Consider the following 22,629-nt stretch of genomic DNA (forward strand, 5'->3'; position numbering starts at 1 on the left):
AAAAAATTTAAAGCATATTCTTTAAAATATTTGTACTAAAAAAGGAAAATAACAATTTTAGATTCTCAGTAACAGGCTAAGTGACCATCAACAAAAAAGGTTTGAAAGTTTAATAACTTACAAAGTAACATATGTTGCTTATGAATACATAAAGTATGAGTGTGATATACTAATTCAGAATAGGAATCATCACTTACAAAGAAAAAAAGGAATAAAGCTGGGGAAAGATAGCCACTTATTATATTTGTAATCAATGATATTGTATATGTAATTATTCATAAGCTCACAGAACATACTTTTTCATATTTCTACATGCCTAAAATTTAAATTTTAGTGTAATAAAATACATTATTAACGTACTTTATCATAGCATCACGTTCCTCCACAGCATTATGTCAATGTTCTTTTCTAGCACCACTCACCCTTCACTAGTTCCCAGAGCAGTGTTTCCTAACCTCCGACATTTATATATGGTCTTCACTATTTTGCTATATATACTACCTCTGTTCAGGAATACTTTTCATCATTTACAATTTAAATAACCTGGCATCATAAGTGAAAATGGAAAATCATGTTTACTATGTCAATTGTGTTTTTAATACAGATGGAAATAAATATATGTATTAACATGTTTTTCCTCAGTGACACTTAAAAGCATCAAGTATCATACTCTGGGTATGACACTTACACCACTGGTTCTCCAGTCTGGTGTATAAGATTTCTTGTGGGCTTGTTAGAAATGAATGTCTCCACAATCCACTACTGTTCAAAAATGATGGCCAAATTTGTTTTCTCGCCCTATCTAGAAGCCTTTGAGGGGGAACTGATACTGATTGTAACCACTCCAACAGCTATCAAAATACCTGAAAGCAAATCCTGAAGCCATCACTCTCGAGTCCAGAGTTGCCAGACAAAAGAAAAATGAGGAGGAACCCAATAGAGGGATGCTTTTGGAAGCCCTTGCAAAGAAATTCCAATGGACTCTCATACGAACATTTGAAAATTTCCCTGTTCTGACTTTTTTCTAGTTCTCTGTCTAGAACTTGTAATGCTAAGTACTCTTGCCTTTACTTTTCCTTCACATCTCCTATTCACCAGTCAAGGACTTTCTTTTTCCCCTACAGATAAGAGTTAGGCAATTTGGGAGCCTTTTAGATAGACCCACTGAAGGGGTGCCCCAGTTGCCTCACCATACGTCCCTGTCCAGCATGGAAGAAGCCAGAGTGGTCTGCATCCCAATTCCCTATCTGCAAGCTGGGCAACTTCTTCAGAGGATGGTGTGATAAGAATAGGAGGCAGGGGGCTGGAGAGATGGCTCTGAGGTTAAAAACACTGTTCTTGCAGGAGACCTGGGTTTGAATCCCAGCACCCACATGGCAGCTAACACCTGTCAGTAACTCCAGTTTCAGGGGATCCAAAAGCCTCTTCTGTCCTCTGTGGGCACAGGTGCAGTTACCTACATGCAGGCAATAAATACATACACATATAAAAATAAATAAAATATTTTTTTAAAAAAAGAATAGGAGGTAGGAATTGGCTAGGCAATTAGGATAAAAAAGATCCCAAAGAAAAATAGCCAGTTTCTTGGCTAAAATTCAAAATGTCCTTGGGCCTCTTAGCAACATACTCTGGTCCAAAGGCCAAAAATGTCAAAAGTATTTGGGAGCTCTTTTCTAATCCTTAAAAGACTTGGGGGTTACTTCTTCAGAGGCGGTAAATTAGAGTAGCAAAAAGTCCCTTAAAAAAAAAAAAAGAAGAAGAAGAAGAAAGAGTATAAGAAAAAAAGTGATGGGGAGATATGGGAGGAGTTGGAGGGGAGGGAGTGGGCATGGATTTGATCAAAACACCTTATATGCTCATATGCATGTATGAAATTCTCAATAAATTCTTTAAAAAGAAAGAAAGAAGGAAGGAAGGAAGGAAGGAAGGAAGGAAGGAAGGAAGGAAGGAAGGAAGGTAGGTAGGTAGGTCGGTCTCCAGGCCACACTCCAATGGGTTCTGGCTCAAGCAGCAGGAAGACAGAAATCCTGCCTAAAAGCACAGAGGGCATCCATCAAAGTGGACACTTGCCATTCTCTAGGTAAGCTCCACACTTCCTTCTCTTGAACTTTTCTCTGATTATTTCCTCTGCTTTAAGTAACCTTCTCTCTCACTAAGCCAGTTTTAAGCCTACACTTTAAGGCTCATCTTAAATATCACCATCACAATAAAATACTTTGACTTGGATGTGACATCTCTCTGGTTTCAACTCTCTTCCTTCCTCATCCATTTATCTCTAGTTACGTGTGGACGCTTATCATATTCAGTTTAATATATGTCTACTTGTCGTCTTCCTTCCCCTTAAGCATAAATGTTACTTGAAGGTAGAAGCTTTATGTCTTATTCAAAGCAGAAATTACATCTCGGTAATTTTATGCCTTGCATACAGTGGTTACTTAAATACCTACTAGCCTAAACTCCACTAAATAATGAATTTGTTTAATAATTTTTATTAACATTTTTAGAAGTATGCAGCATTAAGAGATTATTCACCCACAGAGCATTACAAATTAAACATGACACTCTAGACTGTTAGCTTCATTTTTCAAATGAGGAAGCAGAAAATAAATCCTACATAGAAACAAAAATTTTTAAGTTATTTTAATCTTTCAAGAGAAGAAAACAATTTGTTTAACTCCAAACACCAAATTCTGGTTTTGGGAGGAAAAATAAGAGAAATGCTTAACTTAGAACTATGCAAGCAAAAGTTATTGGCAAAGTGAGGTTTTGATACTACTATAAAAAGCTACTACTGTAAGAACAGCCAAATTAACTGATCCTTACAAAATTCTCGGTCCTTTGAGAAGACATTGCAGCATAGCTTCTCTTTGCCTTAATAGTGCACACTGCTCTGATGAATCAGCAGTAATTTCTAATTTTTTTCTAGCAAAATCATAGTAACTTTTGTTTTGTTTTTTTGTTTCTGAGGCAGTCTCTCTGTGTAGCATAGTTACGGCTGGCCTGGAACTCACTATGTAGAGTATCCCAAGCTGGCCTCAATCCCACAGAGATCTGCCTGCCTCTGCCTCAAGTGCTGGGATTAAAGGTGCCATCAGGCCCAGTCATAATAACTATTTTAAATCAGAAAATGTCAATATGCAACTCCTCTGTGAATTTTGTTCTTTTTTAAAATTCTGCAACTATAACTTGGCTCACTTCTATTCCAAAACTAGACTGCTCTATTATTTTAAACACACTTATTTTGACCCAAAGAGAAAAATAAACTAATGAAAGCAGAAAAATTAGACTTATGTGGAAAATATTCACCAATCTCAAAGCATCACCTGGATTTATATATGGTAGTATATACATAATAATTTACAGGGGCAAAGAATTATCAAACTGAAATCACCGTTTACAGTGACTTCAAGGAAGGAAACAATGGAAACTGCACATTTTGTTCTGTTCTTTTGGCTGTGTGCTGAAAGGGAAGAAGCAGGTGAGGACGGAGCAATGATGAGCAGGAGAGGGTCCCACCTGCCCCTCTCCTCTCCTCATTCATTTTCTGTTAAACGTCCTTTCTTTCATGTTAGGTCAAGTAAATTAAACCTCTTATTTGAGACTTTTTAACTTAATTTCTTCATATTATTTTTACATTGTTAAAATAAAATATCAAAATTATTATGGCCATTTTCCTGAATAAGATTAACTGGAAGAAAAACAGAAATAAAATTATTATTATATCAGAGCACAAGTTAAAATTTCTAAGATTTCCTCAGAAAGATTGTAGCATTGGTTTTACTTACCATGGAGGGATACCCTCTAGAACTACTGGCACCAACAATGAGACCACTCCGACCATACTTACTTCTTAAGTAGTTATTCTCTTTTATTTCCTAAAGTACTAAACACCAACCAGCATTAACAGTCTATATGTGCTTTAGCAGAACTCAAGGACCAAAAACATGCATTAGTTTAAAGGTAAAAAGAAATTAAATAAACTTACTTCAGTAAGTAGAATAGGAATTAATTAGTAGAATCAAATTAGACAAGTTTGCTGGAAGGTAACAACACAGTCCATTTGATAAAGCAGTTCTAAGAATTCCAAAAATACCATTTCTCTTTAAGAAAATAAAAGAAGCACTTGGACTAACAAGAAATAATGCACAATTTGACTTGATCAAATACTTCATTAATTTTTCTCTACCCCTAAGGGATTGCCCTTTAAAATCCTCTTCAAATAGGATGTAACCTAATTGCTTGCCAGGGCGCACACTTTGCAGGATTTTTATTTCAATAGTGCCACCTAGTGGACAACACTTTCAACTAATCACTGGCTTCATTTGTCTCAAATGCTGGCTCCTCAAAGTTTCATTTTCTGATTCACAATATTCCTAATAATTAACATCCAAGAAGGAATTTTTTAAAGTATACTATTTTATTCATTTATATCTTATGAAATAATAACAATTAAGTATATTACAAATATTACTATATAGTATTTTTAATAAAGGTACCTTAGTGATTTCTTCAGAAGCTCGTTCAAAGTCCTGAACATTTCGACAGTAAAATCCTATCGTACAGCTAGGATCCATTTTTCGAAAAGACATCTTTTTAGGAGAAGGGCAGTGGAATGTCTGTAATTTTTAAAATGGTTTGGGATTAATTTACTTTTTCCTGATGGACTGACATAAAGAACTTTTTCTCAAAACTATCAACACAGTTTTAAGCATCATTTTAGTCTTTCCCTTTCTCCTAGAAATTCCCCAAAGATGTAAGACACAGAGCCAGCACTGTTCATATTGTTTACATTTACCCAAGCTTTCACCTTAAGTAACATGCTGTTTTGCAAAAGAAAACCATATACAACACAAAGAAGGGATGAAATACAGTGCACAGTAGACATACATTGGCTACTTTAGAATCCAAGTAACCATTTCTAGGAAACTGCACTTTGTCTTATTACACATCCTTTTTTTTATATAAATAAATTTCCTTTATGTGCACATGGATTAATAAAGGTTCTTTATTTTAATGCTTACAAACCTTTTAATACAATTAACTTTAATGGGGCTGGAGAGATGGCTCATCAGTTAAGAGCACTAGCTGCTCTTACCAAGAACCAAGGTTTGGTTCCCAGCAGCCATGTGGTGGGTAACAACAGTCCCTACCTCCAGTTCCAGAGGATCTGAAGCACTCTTCTGGCCTCTGTAGGCACTGCATACACATGGTGCACTTACACATATATACATGCAGGCAAAACATTCATACACATAAAATAAATCAATCAAAAAAAATTTAAAGGTTAGCCTTTTAAGCTAATATACAGACCCATGTAAATGTCCTCTACTGATATGAAAAGCCTGCTTCTGAGTTCTAGCAACCAGCAGATTGGTGCATAATGGTATATTCTTCCAATTTGCTTTTCTATTCTGTTTTAAGTTAATGTTATTTTTATTTCCACACAGAACTCAGAATGATACAGGTGAAACTCGCCTGTTATGGGCCCTACTCTGTGGCTTACTATTCCTCCTGCCTCTTTGAGTTCATTTCTCTCAAGTGGTCACAGTGTCACAGATATAAATGGACGAGGCAGACTGCCCCAGTTCCTCTACTCTTGCTAATGGACTTGGCTATGAATTTGGTTTGGTATCTTTAGGAAATACAAAGGCAGGAAAAGGGTTCAGTATAAAGCTGATCATTCCAAACTCTTTGTGTTTCACCATCACAGCCTAGTACTATGTTTAGATTCCTTTAATGTTTGCATATCTGATCCTTAAAGTTCACTCATGCTTAAAAACCACTTGGTAGCCAAACATGGTGACACATGCCTTTAAATCCAACACTCAGAAGGCAGAGGCAACCAGATCACCTTGAGCTCAAGACCAACCTGGTCTACATAGTGAGTTCCAGGCCAGTTGGAACAACAGGGAGGCCCTATCTCAAAAAAAAGACAACAAAAAATTACTTGATAATGTTTTTCTATAAATACATATTTTAAAAATCTACATTAAAGTACAACAGTCTGCACAGTCATATTTGCTTACATTTACATAAAATGTAAAGACATACAAAATTACCAAGTTTCAGAAGGGAGAGAGTAAGTAGATGAAAGATGTGGGAGATTTTTTTCCTCATATATTTACCATTAAACAAGAAAAATCAAAAAATAAGTAGGCTATTTGAACTTAATAGTCTTCTGTACTCAATGCCTTAATACTAAGGGATTTTAACTTAAAACTATCCATTAAAATATAGAAAAGTACAAGCAAGCTGCCATATTTGTTATGTTCATGATAAATCAATAAAAATCACTCTTTTCTCTCCCCTACATCATAGTGACTCAATCAGTGTACCACACTGTCATCAAAACAAATGCAAAAGGCATATATTCAAGTTGTTTTCCCCCTTACAAGCTGTCAAACTATATATTACATTCAAATCCAACAATATGTCAATAAACAGAGACCAAATCTTGACTTCTACAAAATGTTCAGCTAATATTTACTTTAAATAGTGGAACCCAACCTAGCTAAACTAGATCTAAGGGTACTAATTAACAGAAACATTGCCTTTATTGGACATTTACTAATACTGTTGCATCTATTTTATTTTAAACAGATTAAAACAGATCTGGAAAGATACAGACAAGCAAAGTAAACTTGTTAAATACAATGCAGGGGAGCGTATTAGGCTATGAGGCACTATTTTAGGTCATATTTACAAGAAATTCTTCTATATATATTGTATCTAAAAATAACCATTGCCCAACTCTTTCAAAATCAGTAACAAATTATTTTGCAGTATCTACTACTTTGTGATATGATGCCAAAAAGTTTATACCAGGCCCAGTAATGTTTTAACTCATTTATGAATGTGTCATTTACTATCCTAAAGCACTGATTGTAATTTTCATGTAGGAACTAATAACAGTGGCTTGAACAGGAATATGTCTGTTTCACATATTGCCTCAATTATCATACAAACACTAAATTATAATTCATGGTTATTTTGATATCTCCTAAGAACTTCCTAAATTATTCACAAAAATATAGATATAAAACACTGAACAGTGAAGTTGCTAGTCAGTGTCACTATGTGTTACAGAAGCATTTTAATCTCCTAAACTTAAAATTACACTGCTTTGTTCACCCAAGATTCTGACGTCAAACCAACATTCATTTACAACTCAGACTCATTTCTATGTCTTGAAAAATAGGTTAAACTTTCAAATATTTTCCCATGTGGTAATATGAACTGTACATGTATGATTTACTTTTAAAATTCTGATATCTGGTGAAAACAGCAGTCTCTGCATTCTAATTCACACACACACACACACACACACACACACACACACACATTTTAGGGAGTATTCGCTACATATACTTGCTTTGGTGACAATAAAATATATTTCTGGAAAAAAAGAGTCAATTCCTATTTATTTCATTTTTTAATACATCACTTACTAATTGCCTGAACAAATAGTTATTAAGTACCTACTAAATATCAGGCATGATTATAGGTATAATCAATAAATTCATTTCCTAAACCAGATGCAATGGATTGATATTGTTTATATATGCTTTCAGAATTACAATTATTAGATTTTATTACTTAAACACATGAACAATACTAAAACAAATATTTTTAGATATGCCCATGCTATTGTGGAGATTTAGACAGAGCTTTCTGAGTAGTCAGAGAATACTCTCATTAAAAGGTTTTTCTTAGGGGCTAGAGAGATGGCTCAGCAGTTAAGAACACTGGTTGTTCCTACAGAAGACCCAGGTTCGAATCCCAACACCCACATGGCAGCTAACAACTGTCCGTACCGCCAGTCCCAGGGGACCCGACAGCCTCTTCTGACCTCTGCAGGCATTGTACGACATAGGTGCACTTACCTACATGCAGGCAATACATGCATACACATAAAATAAAAATAATAATTTTTAAAAAAGGTTTCACTTAGCTGAAAGGTGGTGCACACCTTTAATCTCAGCACTCAAGAGGCAGGGGCAGAGGCAGACAGATCTCTGTGGGATCTACACAGAGTTCCAGGCCAGCCAGGGCCATACAGTGAGACCCTGTCTCAAAAACAAAAATAAAAACAACAAAAAAGATACACTCTACTAACTACAGCTCACATGTGTGATTCATAGAGTATCTTTCACTGACAAATTTACTTACTCATCCATGTAATAACTTCAGTGCCACTATCTCTTAATTTATTAGAGTTGATTGAAACAGTCACCAATGTGATCCTCCTAAGGTCTGAAACTTGGAATTGAGGACCCAGGAATTGGAACAGTCATATGTCTATTAATAGGGCTTTTCTTACCTTTTAGAACTTAGTATTTGTAAGAAAAACAGGCTATAATTCTGGAAGCATATAAACTCACAGTGTCTCATTTAGGAAACCTTAATTCATTAATTACATATGCAATATTTTGTATACATCTTTACCTGTATACCTATATACATACATGAATAAAAAATGTATGCATAAGATATATATGTGCACATGTACACATGAATACATGCCTGAACATCATATACACACAAATGTATCACAGTCTTTCCATCCCAATAATTAAAACCCTGCCTCATCCTAACCCCTGACCATGGAAACTGCAACTCTGCATACTCATTCTAAAGCCCAGCTGAGCTCATCTCACTCTTCTTACCTCACACTGCCCTTTCACGACTTTTCTCTTTAAGGTTGTCAATGCTGCTCTGCTGAACTCCATTACTCTATGAAAATTATACAGCTCAGTTTGCACATTGAAAGTTGCCCTCAAACTGAACCACATGCTCCTCAGTGAAGACAATGAAAGATCAGAAGATTCTCTTCACAGATAGAAACTCAACAGTATATGCTAACTTAATAACATTCACCAACATGAGATAATGTCACAAAACTTAAAAAATAATATAAATACAGGGCTGGAGAGATGGCTCAGCGGTTAAGAACACTGGTTGTTCTTGCAGAAGACCCAGGTTCAAATCCCAGCACCCACATGGCAGCTAACAACTGTCCTTAACTCCAGTCCCAGGGTATCTGACAGCCTCTTCTGACCTCCGTGGGCATTGCACGACATGGGTGCACTTACCTACATGCAGACAATACACGCATACACATAAAATTAAAAAAAAAATTTAAGTAATATAAATACATAACAAAATCATTTGGATATGCAAGGGGGATTCAAGAGAAGACTCTGAAGAGCTCAGGACAGTACTCTGCCCCTGGAAAAACTCAACAGTGAGAGCTAGGAAAGAACAAGTTGGCCTGATTTGATTTCCGGTCATTACAAGTTCAGTTCTGGAAATGCAGGAAATGAATGCTGTGAGAACAGCAGCAAGGACAGCTTTAAATCTCTTTCAATACTCTGCTTAAAATCTCAAAATGCTGTTAGATCTAGGTCACTCATTTAAAATATCAGAGCTATAAGTAATTATTTACATGGAGCTGGATAGAAGATTTGAAATTTTAATTTCTATTATCTATTTATCAAAGAGAAGTGCTGATAGAATGTCTACAAAAATGATTTTAAGAATTCAAATATGAAAGTAGTTTTAGAATATGTATGTAATTTACTGTATTAGTCACAAAATTTCAGCAACACATACACAGCAAAGATATCAGAGCAAAGATGGTTAGGAATATAGTAAAAAAATTTTCACTTGAAGCACTAGAAATTTAGGATATGACAAAAAACAGAAAGTGCTACTTTAGGGCTGGAGATTTAGATCAGTGGTAGAGCTCTTAACTAGGAAGAGTGAGGCCTTGGCCAGCTTAGCTGTACTCTAAAAGCATAGCTAGCTAGCTAGCACATCTCTTAACAGTCATGAAGGTTTACATGCAACATTGTACGAGAGAAGGGACATAGCCGAGGTCATAATTTACAAAGGATGCTAGAATGCTTTATAACACATCTTTCTAATCTTTAGACTTTAATCTTACAGTTTGTTTTCGTAATCTACTCCTTAAATACTATTAAGTATTAATACTAGTTCAAAAGGTATTAGTAAAACAATGTTTAACCACAGTTCCAACTTGTCATGTCCTTTAATATTAGTGCCCTCAGCTATTCATGATTAAAATTACTTTAATATGTAATAACTTCAACTAGGAAAAAAAATAACTGACACCACGGACTTTCAGACCTGTCTCACTTAGGAACTCAAACTTTTCTAAATTAAAATATTGGATGCCAAAATTATCTTATATGGGAAATGAAAACTTTAAAATAAGCTAAAACAGGGGCTGGAGAGATGGCTCAGTGATTAAGAACATTGGGTGTTCTTGGAGAAGACCTGGGTTCAAATCCCGGCACCCACATGGCAGCTAACAACTGTCCGTAACTCCAGGCCCAGGGGATCTGACAGCCTCTTCTATCCTCCGCGGGCATTGCATGACACAGGTGCACTTACCTACATGTAGGCAATACATGCATACATATAAAATAAAAATAATAAAATATTTTTTAAAAAAGAAAGTAAGCTAAAACAATCACTAGAAATCCAAATAAGCTCTTGGAAACTTAACTAAGATTTCATTACTATACTTAAATCTTATCTTGTCACTTTACCCCAAGTTTATCACCTTTTTAAAAGGATTGTTACAATCCTTTCATTTAAAAAAATATATCTAACACTATAAATTCTTCAATACTGTTCTGCTGTCTTGCTACAAAATTATTCGGAGACTTGATCATTTATTTTAGTAGGATCAGGGTATCTAACAAGTTGGAGACAGAGATTAATGAAGAAGAAAGTAAATCATAAATTAAAATTCATCAACAGAGTACTTAGCCTTTGACCAGTGTTGACTATAGTTTTATAAATTAGTAAAATATTGATTAACTTTTGGTCATAATACTAGAAAAGCATAGCAACTTAGGACAGCTCTAAATCATAGTTTGTCTCCTATGGTAAGAAAACAACCCCAGCTCTCTAAGCAGAGTACCTCAAGAGGGAAATCCTTTATGCTGACATCTACAAAAGACTGGCAGTAATGAGGATCCATGTAAATCAAACTGTCATCTACAAGGACAAAACAGAAGACAAGTAATTCAAAAAACACCTTATTATTACTCTGCTTACAATCCAATTTCTATGTAGAACAGCTGAAAAAAAACCTAGGAGTAACAGCTTGCCAGACTGATATTCATTGACTGAAGCATAGGTTTGCACAGGATAGATTAACTCCTGCATAATCAAATATGCTTGTATAAGCAGAATTTTTATACAGTGATGAGACTGTCATTTAATTTTTGGTGATAAAATTACTTTCACAAACATACAATTATACTCTACAGTTTGCATATGAAAAATGCATTGCCCTTCCTTTTTCTGACAGGAAGAACATATTGCGTGTCACTTTATCATCAACTTGCACCACTAAAACTGGTAAAAAGTAAATATGTAAACAGCAACTGCCAGAATGTGGCAGAACATCTTCTCAAGTTTAGTGAAACCAATAAATTATGCTTTGTTTATGCAATCACAGAAATTAAACATACATTTTACAGAATCCAATTATGCTATGACCCAAATGACAAGGAGTGGCTGCAGGAGGACCAACGACTGTATAAAGCACTCATTCTGCTTTGTGAGCTATCTTCCTTCCAAATAGTATCATATTAACTTTCTGACTTTTGGAAGAAAACAACAGAGAAACGTACTTAATCACTAACCTTGAAATCCAGCAAAGTAATATGACTGCTTAGGTTTGCCACCAATAATTCCCACACAATATTCAAGGCTTAAAACACCCTGTCAAAGGAAATTAATAGATTTAAGTCAGGAGAAAAATGACAATTATCTAAAACAACCAACTTTACACTGCCATTTTAGAAGTGCTAACTTTTCACCACCTAGTTTTACTTTTATTACATTTGCCCATGTTCCGAAATCCTTGTTTTCCAAACTGCCTCCCTTTTCTTTGAATCACCGAATATTAATTCGGATCAAATATTCTGATCAGCATGTTGTGCAACAACATGAAAAAACAACTAAGTACCACAAAGAAAAAAAATAGCATCACAAAAGTCCTGTCAGAGGTCTTAAGCACATGGTCTTAAGTGAGAGAATTCTCTAAAATCTAGGCAATATGAAAAGAAATTCAGATGGTTCCCAACTTACAAGCTCCAGCTCACAATTTTTTTTACTACAAAGAAAAAGCTGTTATGTGTTCATCAGAAACAAGAATTTGAGCTGAGTGTGATGGCACACGCCTACAATCCTAGCACTTAAGAGACTGATGTAGAAGGACTGCCTATTCAAAACCAGCCTGGGCTACAAAGCAAGACTTTGTCTGAAAAAAAAAAAACAAAACACCCTTACTTTGAATTTTGGATTTATCTTTTCCTAGGCCTTCAATATACAAACATGACACTGTCTTTTGAGGCTAGGCTGTGGCAGTGAGCTACAACTTCCTGTCAGTCAGGCAATTATGAGGGTAAACAATAGATATTGAATAGTTGTGGCATTCTGTCCTTTGTGTATGACAAAGCCTTGCCTTCTTTAAGTCCGGGCAGTTGTGATTACTCAATGTGACCCTCACAAGTTCTGGCCTATTAACATTCTCCAGTAGAAAGGGGAAGGTCTTCAAACTCTTGAGTTCCAGCCTCTCACTCCTTCCTGCCCCCTCCCCATCCTGGCTCCCAGCTGCACCTGGTCTTGCAAGGTGTTAGGATACATAGAAGGCAGAGTGGAGGAGCGATGCAGCTTTTGTAAATCATCACTCATGCTGGGGTGGGATTGCTGCCCAAGTCACCATGGTACTGTAAATGACCCCAGTAAACTCACTGGTTCACCAAATTGGACTTGAACAGTATAATTGCCTTGGTCAACTGCTGTCCTTTTTGGGATTACTAGGCATTTCTGTGCATTTCCTGAGGAAAAATCACACAGTAGTGTGTAACTGTGTTACTAGGTTAGTGTTTGGTAGGTTAGATATAGTAAATGTATTTTGACCCTACAATAACTTGCAATAGGCTTACTAGAGCATTACTACGCTGTAGAAAAACATATGTTGTGATGGTTAATCTTGATTGTCTACCTGGAAGGATTTAAATCACCACCTAGAAGACACATCTCTGGGCATGTCTGTGAGAGTATCTCCCAGGGAGATTTAACTGCAGTGGGAAGACCCACCCTAAATATGGACAGCACCACTTTAAGGGCTGGGGTCCTGACTAAATAAAAAGAAGCAAGCAAGCACAACAGAATTCATCTCTGCTTCCTGACTGCTTCTTTACTGCTTCCTAATCAACCACCGCATGCTCCTGCCACCAAGCTGTACCTTCAAGCCACAAGCCCAAATAAACCCTTTCTCCTTTAATTGGCTTTTGTCAGGTATTCTTGTCGCAGCAATGAGATGACTAATACATTTGTATATGGAAAAATGTTCTTTTTCTAAATATTTCTACTGAATTTTTGAGAATTTCATACAATGCATTTTGATCCTATTCAGACCCCCTCTCCTCTATCTGCATCTCCCACCTGATTTGCTGTACTGTATTACACACACACACACACACACACACACACACACACAGATATACATTTTTTTAAAGGCCTATGAAGTCTAATTTGTGTTCACCAAATGTTCTTGGGTGGAGGCCTGGAACCCGGTTAACTTATCCAGCATCAACCTTTAAAGAAACTCTCCTTTTCCCAGCAGCTGTTAGCTGTCAACAGTTCCTCAGCTAGGGCTGACATTTAGCATTTAGAATACAAAGAACTCAGAAAATTGAACATCAAAAAAAAAAAGCAACCCAATTAAAAATTGGGGCAAGGAGCTAAACAGAGTTCTCAAAATATGAAATGCAAATGGCTGAGAAATATTTTAAAATGGAAAATCTTCTTTTTCCTTTAGCAAGGTAACGAAATCAGAGAGGGTTTTGTTTGTTTTTGTTTTTTTTTTAACTTGTTTTTCAAAACACAGTATTTAGGGGCCAGGCGTGGTGGCACACGCCTTTATTCCCAGCACTTGGGAGGCAGGGGCAGGTGGATATCTGTGAGTTCAAGGCCAGCCTGGTCTACATAGTGAGTTCCAGGACAGCTGGGGCTACAGTGAGACACTGTCTCAAAAAGACAAAAAAAAAAAAAAAACAGTATTTGGTCACTATAAAACAAATAAAGAAACAGAAATACCCAAAGATCTTTTTTTTTTTTTCTTTTTTGAGATAGTGTCTCACATATTCCAGGGCAGTCTCAAACTCACTATGTAGCTGAGAGTGGCCTTCAACTCCTAATCCTCCTGCCTCTACTTCCCGAGTGCTGGGATTGTGCACACCACGCCCAGCTAAGAGTTCATTATTAACCTAGGGGGAATATCTTCATGATATCTGCCAATATTCCATCTACAGCTTTACTAACCATTTTATACATGGCATCATGGCATCACACTGCCAATGCTACTTCCTCTTTTTGTCTCTCATTGTATCATTCATGAACATCTTTTCCTATCAATAAATATAGCCATGTATATAATATCTAATGGCTATATTCTATTTTATAAAGATAAGAAAATACACTTTTAAACCCTCATTATTAAAATTTCATTTGCTCTAAGTTCCTCCTATTATAGATAATCATCTGATACAGTTTGAATGGTTTTGTCCCCTCTAAAATCCTTATGCTTGAAACTTAATCCACAGCAAAACAATGGTGGACCATCAGGGGATATTTAGGTCTTGACGGTCCCACCCTGCTGAATGGACTAAAGCTGCTCTAAAAGAGGCCTGAGGAAGTGGGTTCTCACTGCCCTGCTCTTCTGCTATGTATGGGCAGAGCAAGAAGACCCCTTATCAGAGGTCAGCCTCTTGATCTTAAACTTGGAAAGAAAAAAAAAACTCTGTTCTTTATAAATTACTGAATCTCAGGCACTCTGTTCCAGAAGCACAAAACAAACTAAATCACACTCTAAAGAACAACCTCAAATATTTCCAATCCTGTAAAAAGATATCAAGGGTTTTTTTTTTAAAGCAAGCAACAATTGAAAAATAATAAAACAAAATAGACAAGTTACAATCTTAGCCAACCTGAACCAACTAATAAATAAAAATAAAATTGTACCCCCCATAAGACAAACACTTGACAGTAATTAAAGTTACTTGACAGTAAGGATCCTTTTCAGTTCAATAAAAAGCACCTTACTTTAACGAGTCAACCTGATCAGCTGAAATGAATGTTTATATCCTAGGGACCCACGAGGAAGTGCAAGTTCTAAAGCTCTCATAGCTGAGAAAGAAAGAGATCCATTATATATGGCAACAATCACCACTGACTCCTCAGAAAGAACGGGCTGGTAATAGGAAAGAGACGTCAGCTCTTGAAATCTATATTTCCTCTACTACAGACTACAGCAGATCCAGCAATAAACAATTGGCAGATTAGCTGGAATGCCATCACATATAAGAAGCTGTATCTTTAGAAACTTGAAACACTTTCAGTTCCCAAAAGTGCTTCTTCACAGTTTTATCTAGGGGTGAGAATTTATTGAGCTGCATCCATGAAGCAATAAATAAGACGGAAGCAATCAGTCAGAAAGGAAAGTCCTAATTTTTCTTACAGAAGAAAAAGATTAGGTTCTCCTCATTCCAAGTTCTTACAAAAATAAAAATAAAGAAATAAGCCGCTTGTGGAAAGGGGTGATAGAGCACACACCAAGTTACCTCCTTCTCATAGACTAGAGTAAAATTCTGGGATGGTACCATCTCTGAAATACTGTGGAATTACCTGGAATAATCAATTTGAACCACATCACTACATGGTGAATTTCAGACTATAATGCACATTGGTTTCACAGGAGAAAAATATAAGTGCTGACCACACGTACAAAGAAAGGAATGAAAAGAAGGGGAAGGGGGAGGAGGGGGCGCTTCCAACAATGGCCCTTCTTTTAGGAAGATCCGACACTACCTTTTCACTTCTAAGTAGGTGTCTCTTTACAAACTCTCATTTTGGTTTCTGACCAACCACCTCCTCTGACCAACATAATACCTACATAATCTTCACTCAACCATTTTTATTGGCAGTTTTACCTAATAACTGAAACTTGAAAATGTTTCAACACTCAATGCTCTTTCATTTTAGTGGGCTACACTATAAATCAAACAGGCAGGCAGTCAAGAAAATGTTACATTTTAAAACATGCTTTATTTGGGGAGGGGGGAGGTTTAAAAGCAACAAAGTAATGATTCTTTTCACCCGTCTCTTATTTTGAACTTGAACATATCACTTAATTTTTCTGGCTCTTTTCTATTTTATAAAGACAAAGTACCTAGTTATTATAAGGGCAAAATGAGATAAATTATATTGGGAAGTATTATGCAAACGAGCTAACAAATGCTGTGTAACTCAACATGCTAGGTATGAGAATCACAGATCAACCATCGCTTGTTGCACTATAGTTCAGGCTCAGAGATCACTCAAGAGCATCAGGCAGAGCTGCCATCAACACCAGCAAACAGTAGAGCTCTCCACCAGACCAAGCACACTGCAAGCTTGTCCTATCAGGGAAGGCTTCTTCACTCAAGAAAAAGCCTGTTAATGATTTGAAAGTAAAATGTCCCCCATGAGCTCATGTGTTTACTTGGCCCCCAGCTAGCAGTGCTATTTGGGGAAGTCGCTTATTATAAACACTAATGAAATCCAATGAGCAAAAAAAGGTCTGTGTAACACTTTCATAATATCTGCCAGTACAGATAAGCAAAAAAGCTCACATAACAATCCTAATTATGCAGGACTCCCTGTGGGGAGTCTTTAAAAATCATGAGCAGGTACTAAGTTTGCAGTCACTAATAAAGAAAATGAAAACAACATCCCACTGATTTTTAAATATTTTTTATAAAATATATTGCATCTTTTTTGCTGTTCACAGGATTGGGTTTAATGTGTTGAAATATATAGTAATACATATATTATATATTATATTACATAAAATTGTTTGCCTTGATTTGAGCTTGCCACAATTTTAGTTTCATTTATAATGATATGATTTGAAATTCTATTGATAAATTAGTTTTCACTTTAAAGACACATGTTTGAAATGTGTGGCTAAATTCACTAAAAATGCTAAATCTACAAGCCAGTTTTCACTGTCAAGTTCTGGTACAAATTCCCTACAATTTAGAGTGCCTTATTATTTGCCTCATCAGAAAAGTAGTCATCTACCTACTTTTCATTGAACAATTTTCCTTCATCCATAATTTTTCTTCTTTTGGGTTCTGTTTTGTGAGTGAGTGAGTGTGTGTGTGTGTGTGTGTGTGTGTGTGTGTGTGTGTCTGTCTGTCTGTCTGTCTGTCTGTCTGTCGAAACCGAAAGATGACATTAGGTGTCTTCTTCAATTGCTTCTCCACCTTATTTCTTGAGACAGGGTCTCTCACTGAACCTGGAGCTCATGATTGGCTAGACTGGCTGGCCAGCAAGTCCTAGGGATATTCCTGTCTCTACATCCCCAGCATTGGGATTTCAGGACGTGCTACCACACTCAGCTTTTTGTGTGGGTCCTAGGGTTCCTCAAATTCAGATCCTCATGCTTGTGTGGCAAGTACTTTACTGATTGAGCCAACTCCAAGTCCTAGTTCTACTTTCTTTTGAGACACTAAGGAAGCCATGCTAGTATTAAAGTAATAATACTAGATCAGGAACTATATTTACTTTTATTATGAAAATTAACTGATAGGAAAGAAAAAAGCAAGATCTGGGCCCTTCTCCATATTCGAGCTGCTGATGCAGCACAAAGGCCAACTGTAAAACACAGTGGGTGACACATGAGGCACAGCCAAGGTATGGAAACGCCATTCATAATAAAACAAGAATCTGTCTTCTAAATAACATTAAACACCTATTGTTTCCAATGGTAGATTAAGGCATTATTAATAACCCCTGTGTTTCACTCTCCAAGTCACCATGAGCACATGTAATGTTTGACAGTACCAATTCAACTGTCCATTCTTGGAAGATAACACACTGAAAACCACACATATGGTCAAATAACAAGAGCATATATATGCTTATTTTGCATGACACTGAAACACAACATTGTTATCTACAAAGTTCACACCCAAGAACTATGCAATTGAGTTACCAAAAAAAATGCAAAGAAATGCAAAAAAAAAAATCTCATCATGTTTTAAGTAATGTTTTTGTTTTGGGCAGCATTCATAGCTATCCTGGGTTCCATGAAGCCTGCAGGCCAAAGGCTGGAGACCCCTGCACTGTGAACCAAAATAAGTGATTTTGTTAAAAGTGCCTAAACACAACAATACATATAGCTACAGTGGTTCTTTTGGTTCAAAAAGAAGAAATATACACGCTGAAATAGAATAGATTTTTAGTTGGTTAATAAAGGCGAAAGGTGGGCCTGCCCTTCCCTAGACTCTCTTACTCCTGTCTATATGACCATCTTCTTGTTGACATAATGGTGGCACAGCAACAAATTATGAAATATACTAAATATTTCATAAATAAAAGTAACAAAGGTTTTAATAATTAATTTGACATAATTTAATGTCAGTTTTAAGAATAAACTAAGGTAAGTATTTTTTGCTCACAAAGGGAAAGTAGAATTGTAGTCATGTTGCAGATTTCCATTACTGCAGTTGTAGCTCCTTGATTAGCTATGAAAATTCGAAGGCTTTTCATTCTGTCATAGCACACTAAGTTCTTTACACTCACATGTGATCTTCCACTATTAAAATTTTAAATCCCTAATGTCAAATAATGTGTAACTAAAATCATCACTACTTACTTAACAGAAACAAAATTGTACCCCTATACATTATTCCCATTAGCTGCTACTGCCTTAAAAGAATCAAGCACTTCTTACCTTCACAAACTCCAGGTAGTCAGTGTTGGTTCTTTCTCCACCAAGTCTAACAGGAACTAAAATAATAACAGCCTTGTCACCAGCATCACCACACGTCATAGGATCATTCTGTTTATCAATTACATCAGAACTGTAAACTGAGGAAAAGAGAATGAATAGATATTAAAGTTTATAAAAACAATTTTATAAAAATTCTTACTCTAATTCTGTCCCTCCCACTGATCGGTCATCTGGTCTTTGGCATCATTATCAAAGTCTCAACAAGTTAATAATATTTGCCCAATGTATGCATTCCATACAGACTTACTGAGTAGCTATTAGCACTGAAATTTCAGCTGTAGTAAAAGGGAAAAAGTCCTACCCTCCTTGAGTAGATATTTCAGCAGGGGGACATTAACAAGAAAACGTAAATGCATACAATATATCAGAAAGCATACTTCAAAGAAAAACAAGGAAAGAAAGGTGGGTAGGAAATGCTAAGGTGAGACACAATTTAAACTAAGGTAATCTGGGGCTCAGCAGTTAAGAGCACCAGCTGCTCTTGCAGAAGACCCTGGCTCAATCCCCAGCACCCATATGGCAGCTAACAACTGTCTGTAACTCCAGTTCCAGGGAAAATCAGTGCCCTCTTCTGACTTCCGTGAGCACTGCATGACATGGGCACATTTACACATATGCAGGCAATACATTCACACACATAAAAATAAACAAAATACTTAAACTAAGGTAATCAGAGAGGATCTTATACAAAGCCACATTTAAGTCAAGATAAAGTAAAAACAAGGTAACAGGATGCCTAGGTTCTAGAAGAGCATTCTATGTAGAAAAGTCAACAAGTATCAATGCCTTAAGGCAAAGCATAGCTAGTATGTCCTAACAGGAGACCATCCCTTTGGGGCAATATGAGCCAGGAATGGGCACAACAGTGGGACATGAGATTGGGAGAGAAAGCTACAGACTGCTGGAGAAGTCCTATTACGTAAACTTTGGAGCCACTACAAAGACTGCAATTGTGTGAGTGAGATGGCAAGTCACTGAAAGTGTTTTAGGAAAGACCTGTCCCAATCTGACTTATACTCTATTATGGTTTGAATGTGAAATGTCCCCCATCTGGTCCCAGCTTTTGGCACTATTTTACAAAGTGACAGGAACTTGGGGAGGTAAGACCTAGCTGAAATAAATGGGTCACTGGGTGTCACCCCTTTGAAGGCATACCTAGTCCCCAGTCCCTTCCTCTCCCTCTCTCTGCTTTCTGACAACCCTGATGTGAGCAGCTTTGCTATACCATGCCATCCCTACCATGATGGACTGAAATCATGAGCCCAAGTAAACCCTTCCTCCTTTTAAGTGGTTTCCTTTGTCTATTTGGTCACAGTAACAATAAAAGCTAACACAGGAGCTGGTGAGATGGCTCAGGGGGTAAAGACACTTGCTGAGCTTCAACCCTGAACCCACATGGTGGAAGGAGAAAATATACTTCCACAAGTTGTCCTCTGACCTCCATTGTGCATCATGGCAACATGCATACCCACACACATACACACACAAAAATAAATAAAAAGTAAATAAATTAAAAAATAAAATTTAAATTATATTTTATTTATTTAGCTTAAAAAAATAAAAAAGGCTAACATGGGAAATGGGTACCAGAGAAGTGGAGTTGTTGCCATGACTAAGGCTGACTATGTGGAACTGGCCAAACTAGAGAAAGTGGGTAACTGGAGAATGTCACTTTGAAGGTTACATCTGGCCCCTAGACCCCTCTTCTCACCGTTTCCTGGTCACCATGAGGTAAAGAACCTTCTCTGATACACACTCCCACTGCCACAATCTTCTGCCCAAGCACACAGGGCCAGGCAACCATGGACTGAGCCCTCCAAAACCATGAACCAAAATAAATCTTTCCTCCTTTACTTGTTCTCTCATGTATCTGGATCATAGCTATGCAAAAATAACTAACAGACACGCTAAAGGTCTGGTTCCTGTGTTAGTAATAGACTGTGGGGCATGGCCTGGAGCACAAAGAACAATTAGAAAGCTATTAGAGTTATCTGAGAAGAGATTATAGTGGCTTTAAAAAGGCAGTAACTGAAAATAGAGAATGATCAAGGGCCAGTCACAGGGAAGTGATTATTTCACGTACTTAAAGACTTCATATCAGTGTTCAAGGTGTGAGAGATAAAAATGGATCATAGTGATTTGCAGGATTTGGGTACAAGCATAAAAGAACTGCCATTTACAATGACATAAAAAGACAGAAAGAACCAAGAATTCAACTTTAAACATGATTGGTTTTAGACACTTGTTTGATATTACAATAGCGAGATTGAACATGCAGTTATGAAGACAGAAAGCTAGAGCTCTAGGAGAGGACCAGGATGGACCTATAAATTGTTGCCAGCATACAGATGGTACTGGAAAGCCAAGGAATCACCTGAAGGCTGATAGTGCCCTACTGCACTGAGTATGGAAAATGGTATTGGGAAACGATGCTGAAAATGTAGGTTGAGACAAATTGTACATAACTTCATGTGCCTTCTATGCTAAAATAATCTGAGACAATATGGGGACCAGTGAGAGGGTTCAGGCCCTTGCTTCCAAGCCTGACAACCTGAATTCAATCCCCTAGACCCACATGGTGGAAGGAGAGAACCAACTCCCATAAGCTGTCCTCTCACTTCATATGCAAACCATGGCATGTGCGCCTATGCATGTACACACAGAGTAAACAAATACAACACAAAAATTATTTAATAATAGTAGGTTCTCCCCTATCTAGCCACAGGTTCTTGGCCTACTATTATAAGTCTACTAAATGGACATCGTTTTAAACAAACTCCTAATGACTTATCACTATACCCATAGGCTAGTATATCTCTTGACCCTCATCAGAGAAGCTTCTTTTTTTTTTTTTTTTTTTTTTTAAGCAATGCCCCACAACTGGTCAACATTCAGAGAACAAGGAACTTCAGAGTGTTCAGCCCTAAATGGACATCTACATCACACCTCTTCTCCAAAGACTCAGAGGGCATCACAGAGAAGGGAATGGAAAAGTCCTAAGAGGCAGAGGTAGATGACAACAGTGAAACAGTGTTTTCTGAATGCAACAAAGCAGTGCATATATGAACCCAGCATATATTTTGTGGTTGTGACAGCATGCACAAGATCTATGCAAGCCCAAGCCATACCAAAATCCCAGCATGGAGCAGGGAGGAGGGCACGAAGCCCCACCTCTAACCGGGAAGCTTTTGGGATATTACAATCATGAACATATATTCACCAAACTCTGGTGCACCCAACTTCATGAAAAAAAAATACTACAGGACTTTAAGACCCAAATTAACCCCAACTCAGAGAAGCTTCTTGTTGCTGTAGATGGCGATCAACATGGAGACCTACAATGGTCAACATGTAGAAAATAAGAGACTATAGAGTTCTCAGCCCTAGATAGGACATCTACATCACACCCCTACCCTCGAAGGCTCAGGAATCATCATGGAAGATGGGAAGGAAAAACTGTAAGACCCAGAGACTGTGGATGACTACAAGGAAATCATGTTTTCTAAACACAACAGGGCAGTAGCATGTATGAACTCACTACAATTGTGACAGAACGCATAAGACCTGCACAAAATCAAAGGGGGATGGGTTAAGCACAAATCCCTACCCCTAGCAACTGATAGCTGCTGGGAAAGGGAGGGCCAGTTTTCTTCAAGGATGTAGCCCCTGAGAAGGTCAACCTGCTGCAGTGGATGGCCATACATTCAGGAGTATAGGCATGGGACTAGATGGACTTAAATAAA

At 37.0% G+C, this 22,629-nt stretch overlaps 1 protein-coding gene across 1 annotated transcript in view; it reads right to left on the bottom strand.

The window, feature by feature from the left end:
- Window positions 1-22,629, bottom strand: part of Atg4c (autophagy related 4C cysteine peptidase) — a 101,910-nt gene that overhangs the window by 27,163 nt on the left and 52,118 nt on the right. The window contains exons 7-10 of the mRNA XM_008831081.2: window positions 18,827-18,963; window positions 11,682-11,760; window positions 10,952-11,028; window positions 4,497-4,616 (exon numbers count right to left, since the gene is read on the bottom strand). Of these exons, the coding sequence (XP_008829303.1) occupies window positions 4,497-4,616; window positions 10,952-11,028; window positions 11,682-11,760; window positions 18,827-18,963 (413 nt within the window). The remainder of the gene's footprint in view (window positions 1-4,496; window positions 4,617-10,951; window positions 11,029-11,681; window positions 11,761-18,826; window positions 18,964-22,629) is intronic.

The sequence above is a fragment of the Nannospalax galili genome, unplaced genomic scaffold, assembly GCF_000622305.1.
Source record: "Nannospalax galili isolate Female #2095 unplaced genomic scaffold, S.galili_v1.0 scaffold553, whole genome shotgun sequence".
Classification (NCBI taxonomy): Eukaryota; Metazoa; Chordata; class Mammalia; order Rodentia; family Spalacidae; genus Nannospalax; species Nannospalax galili.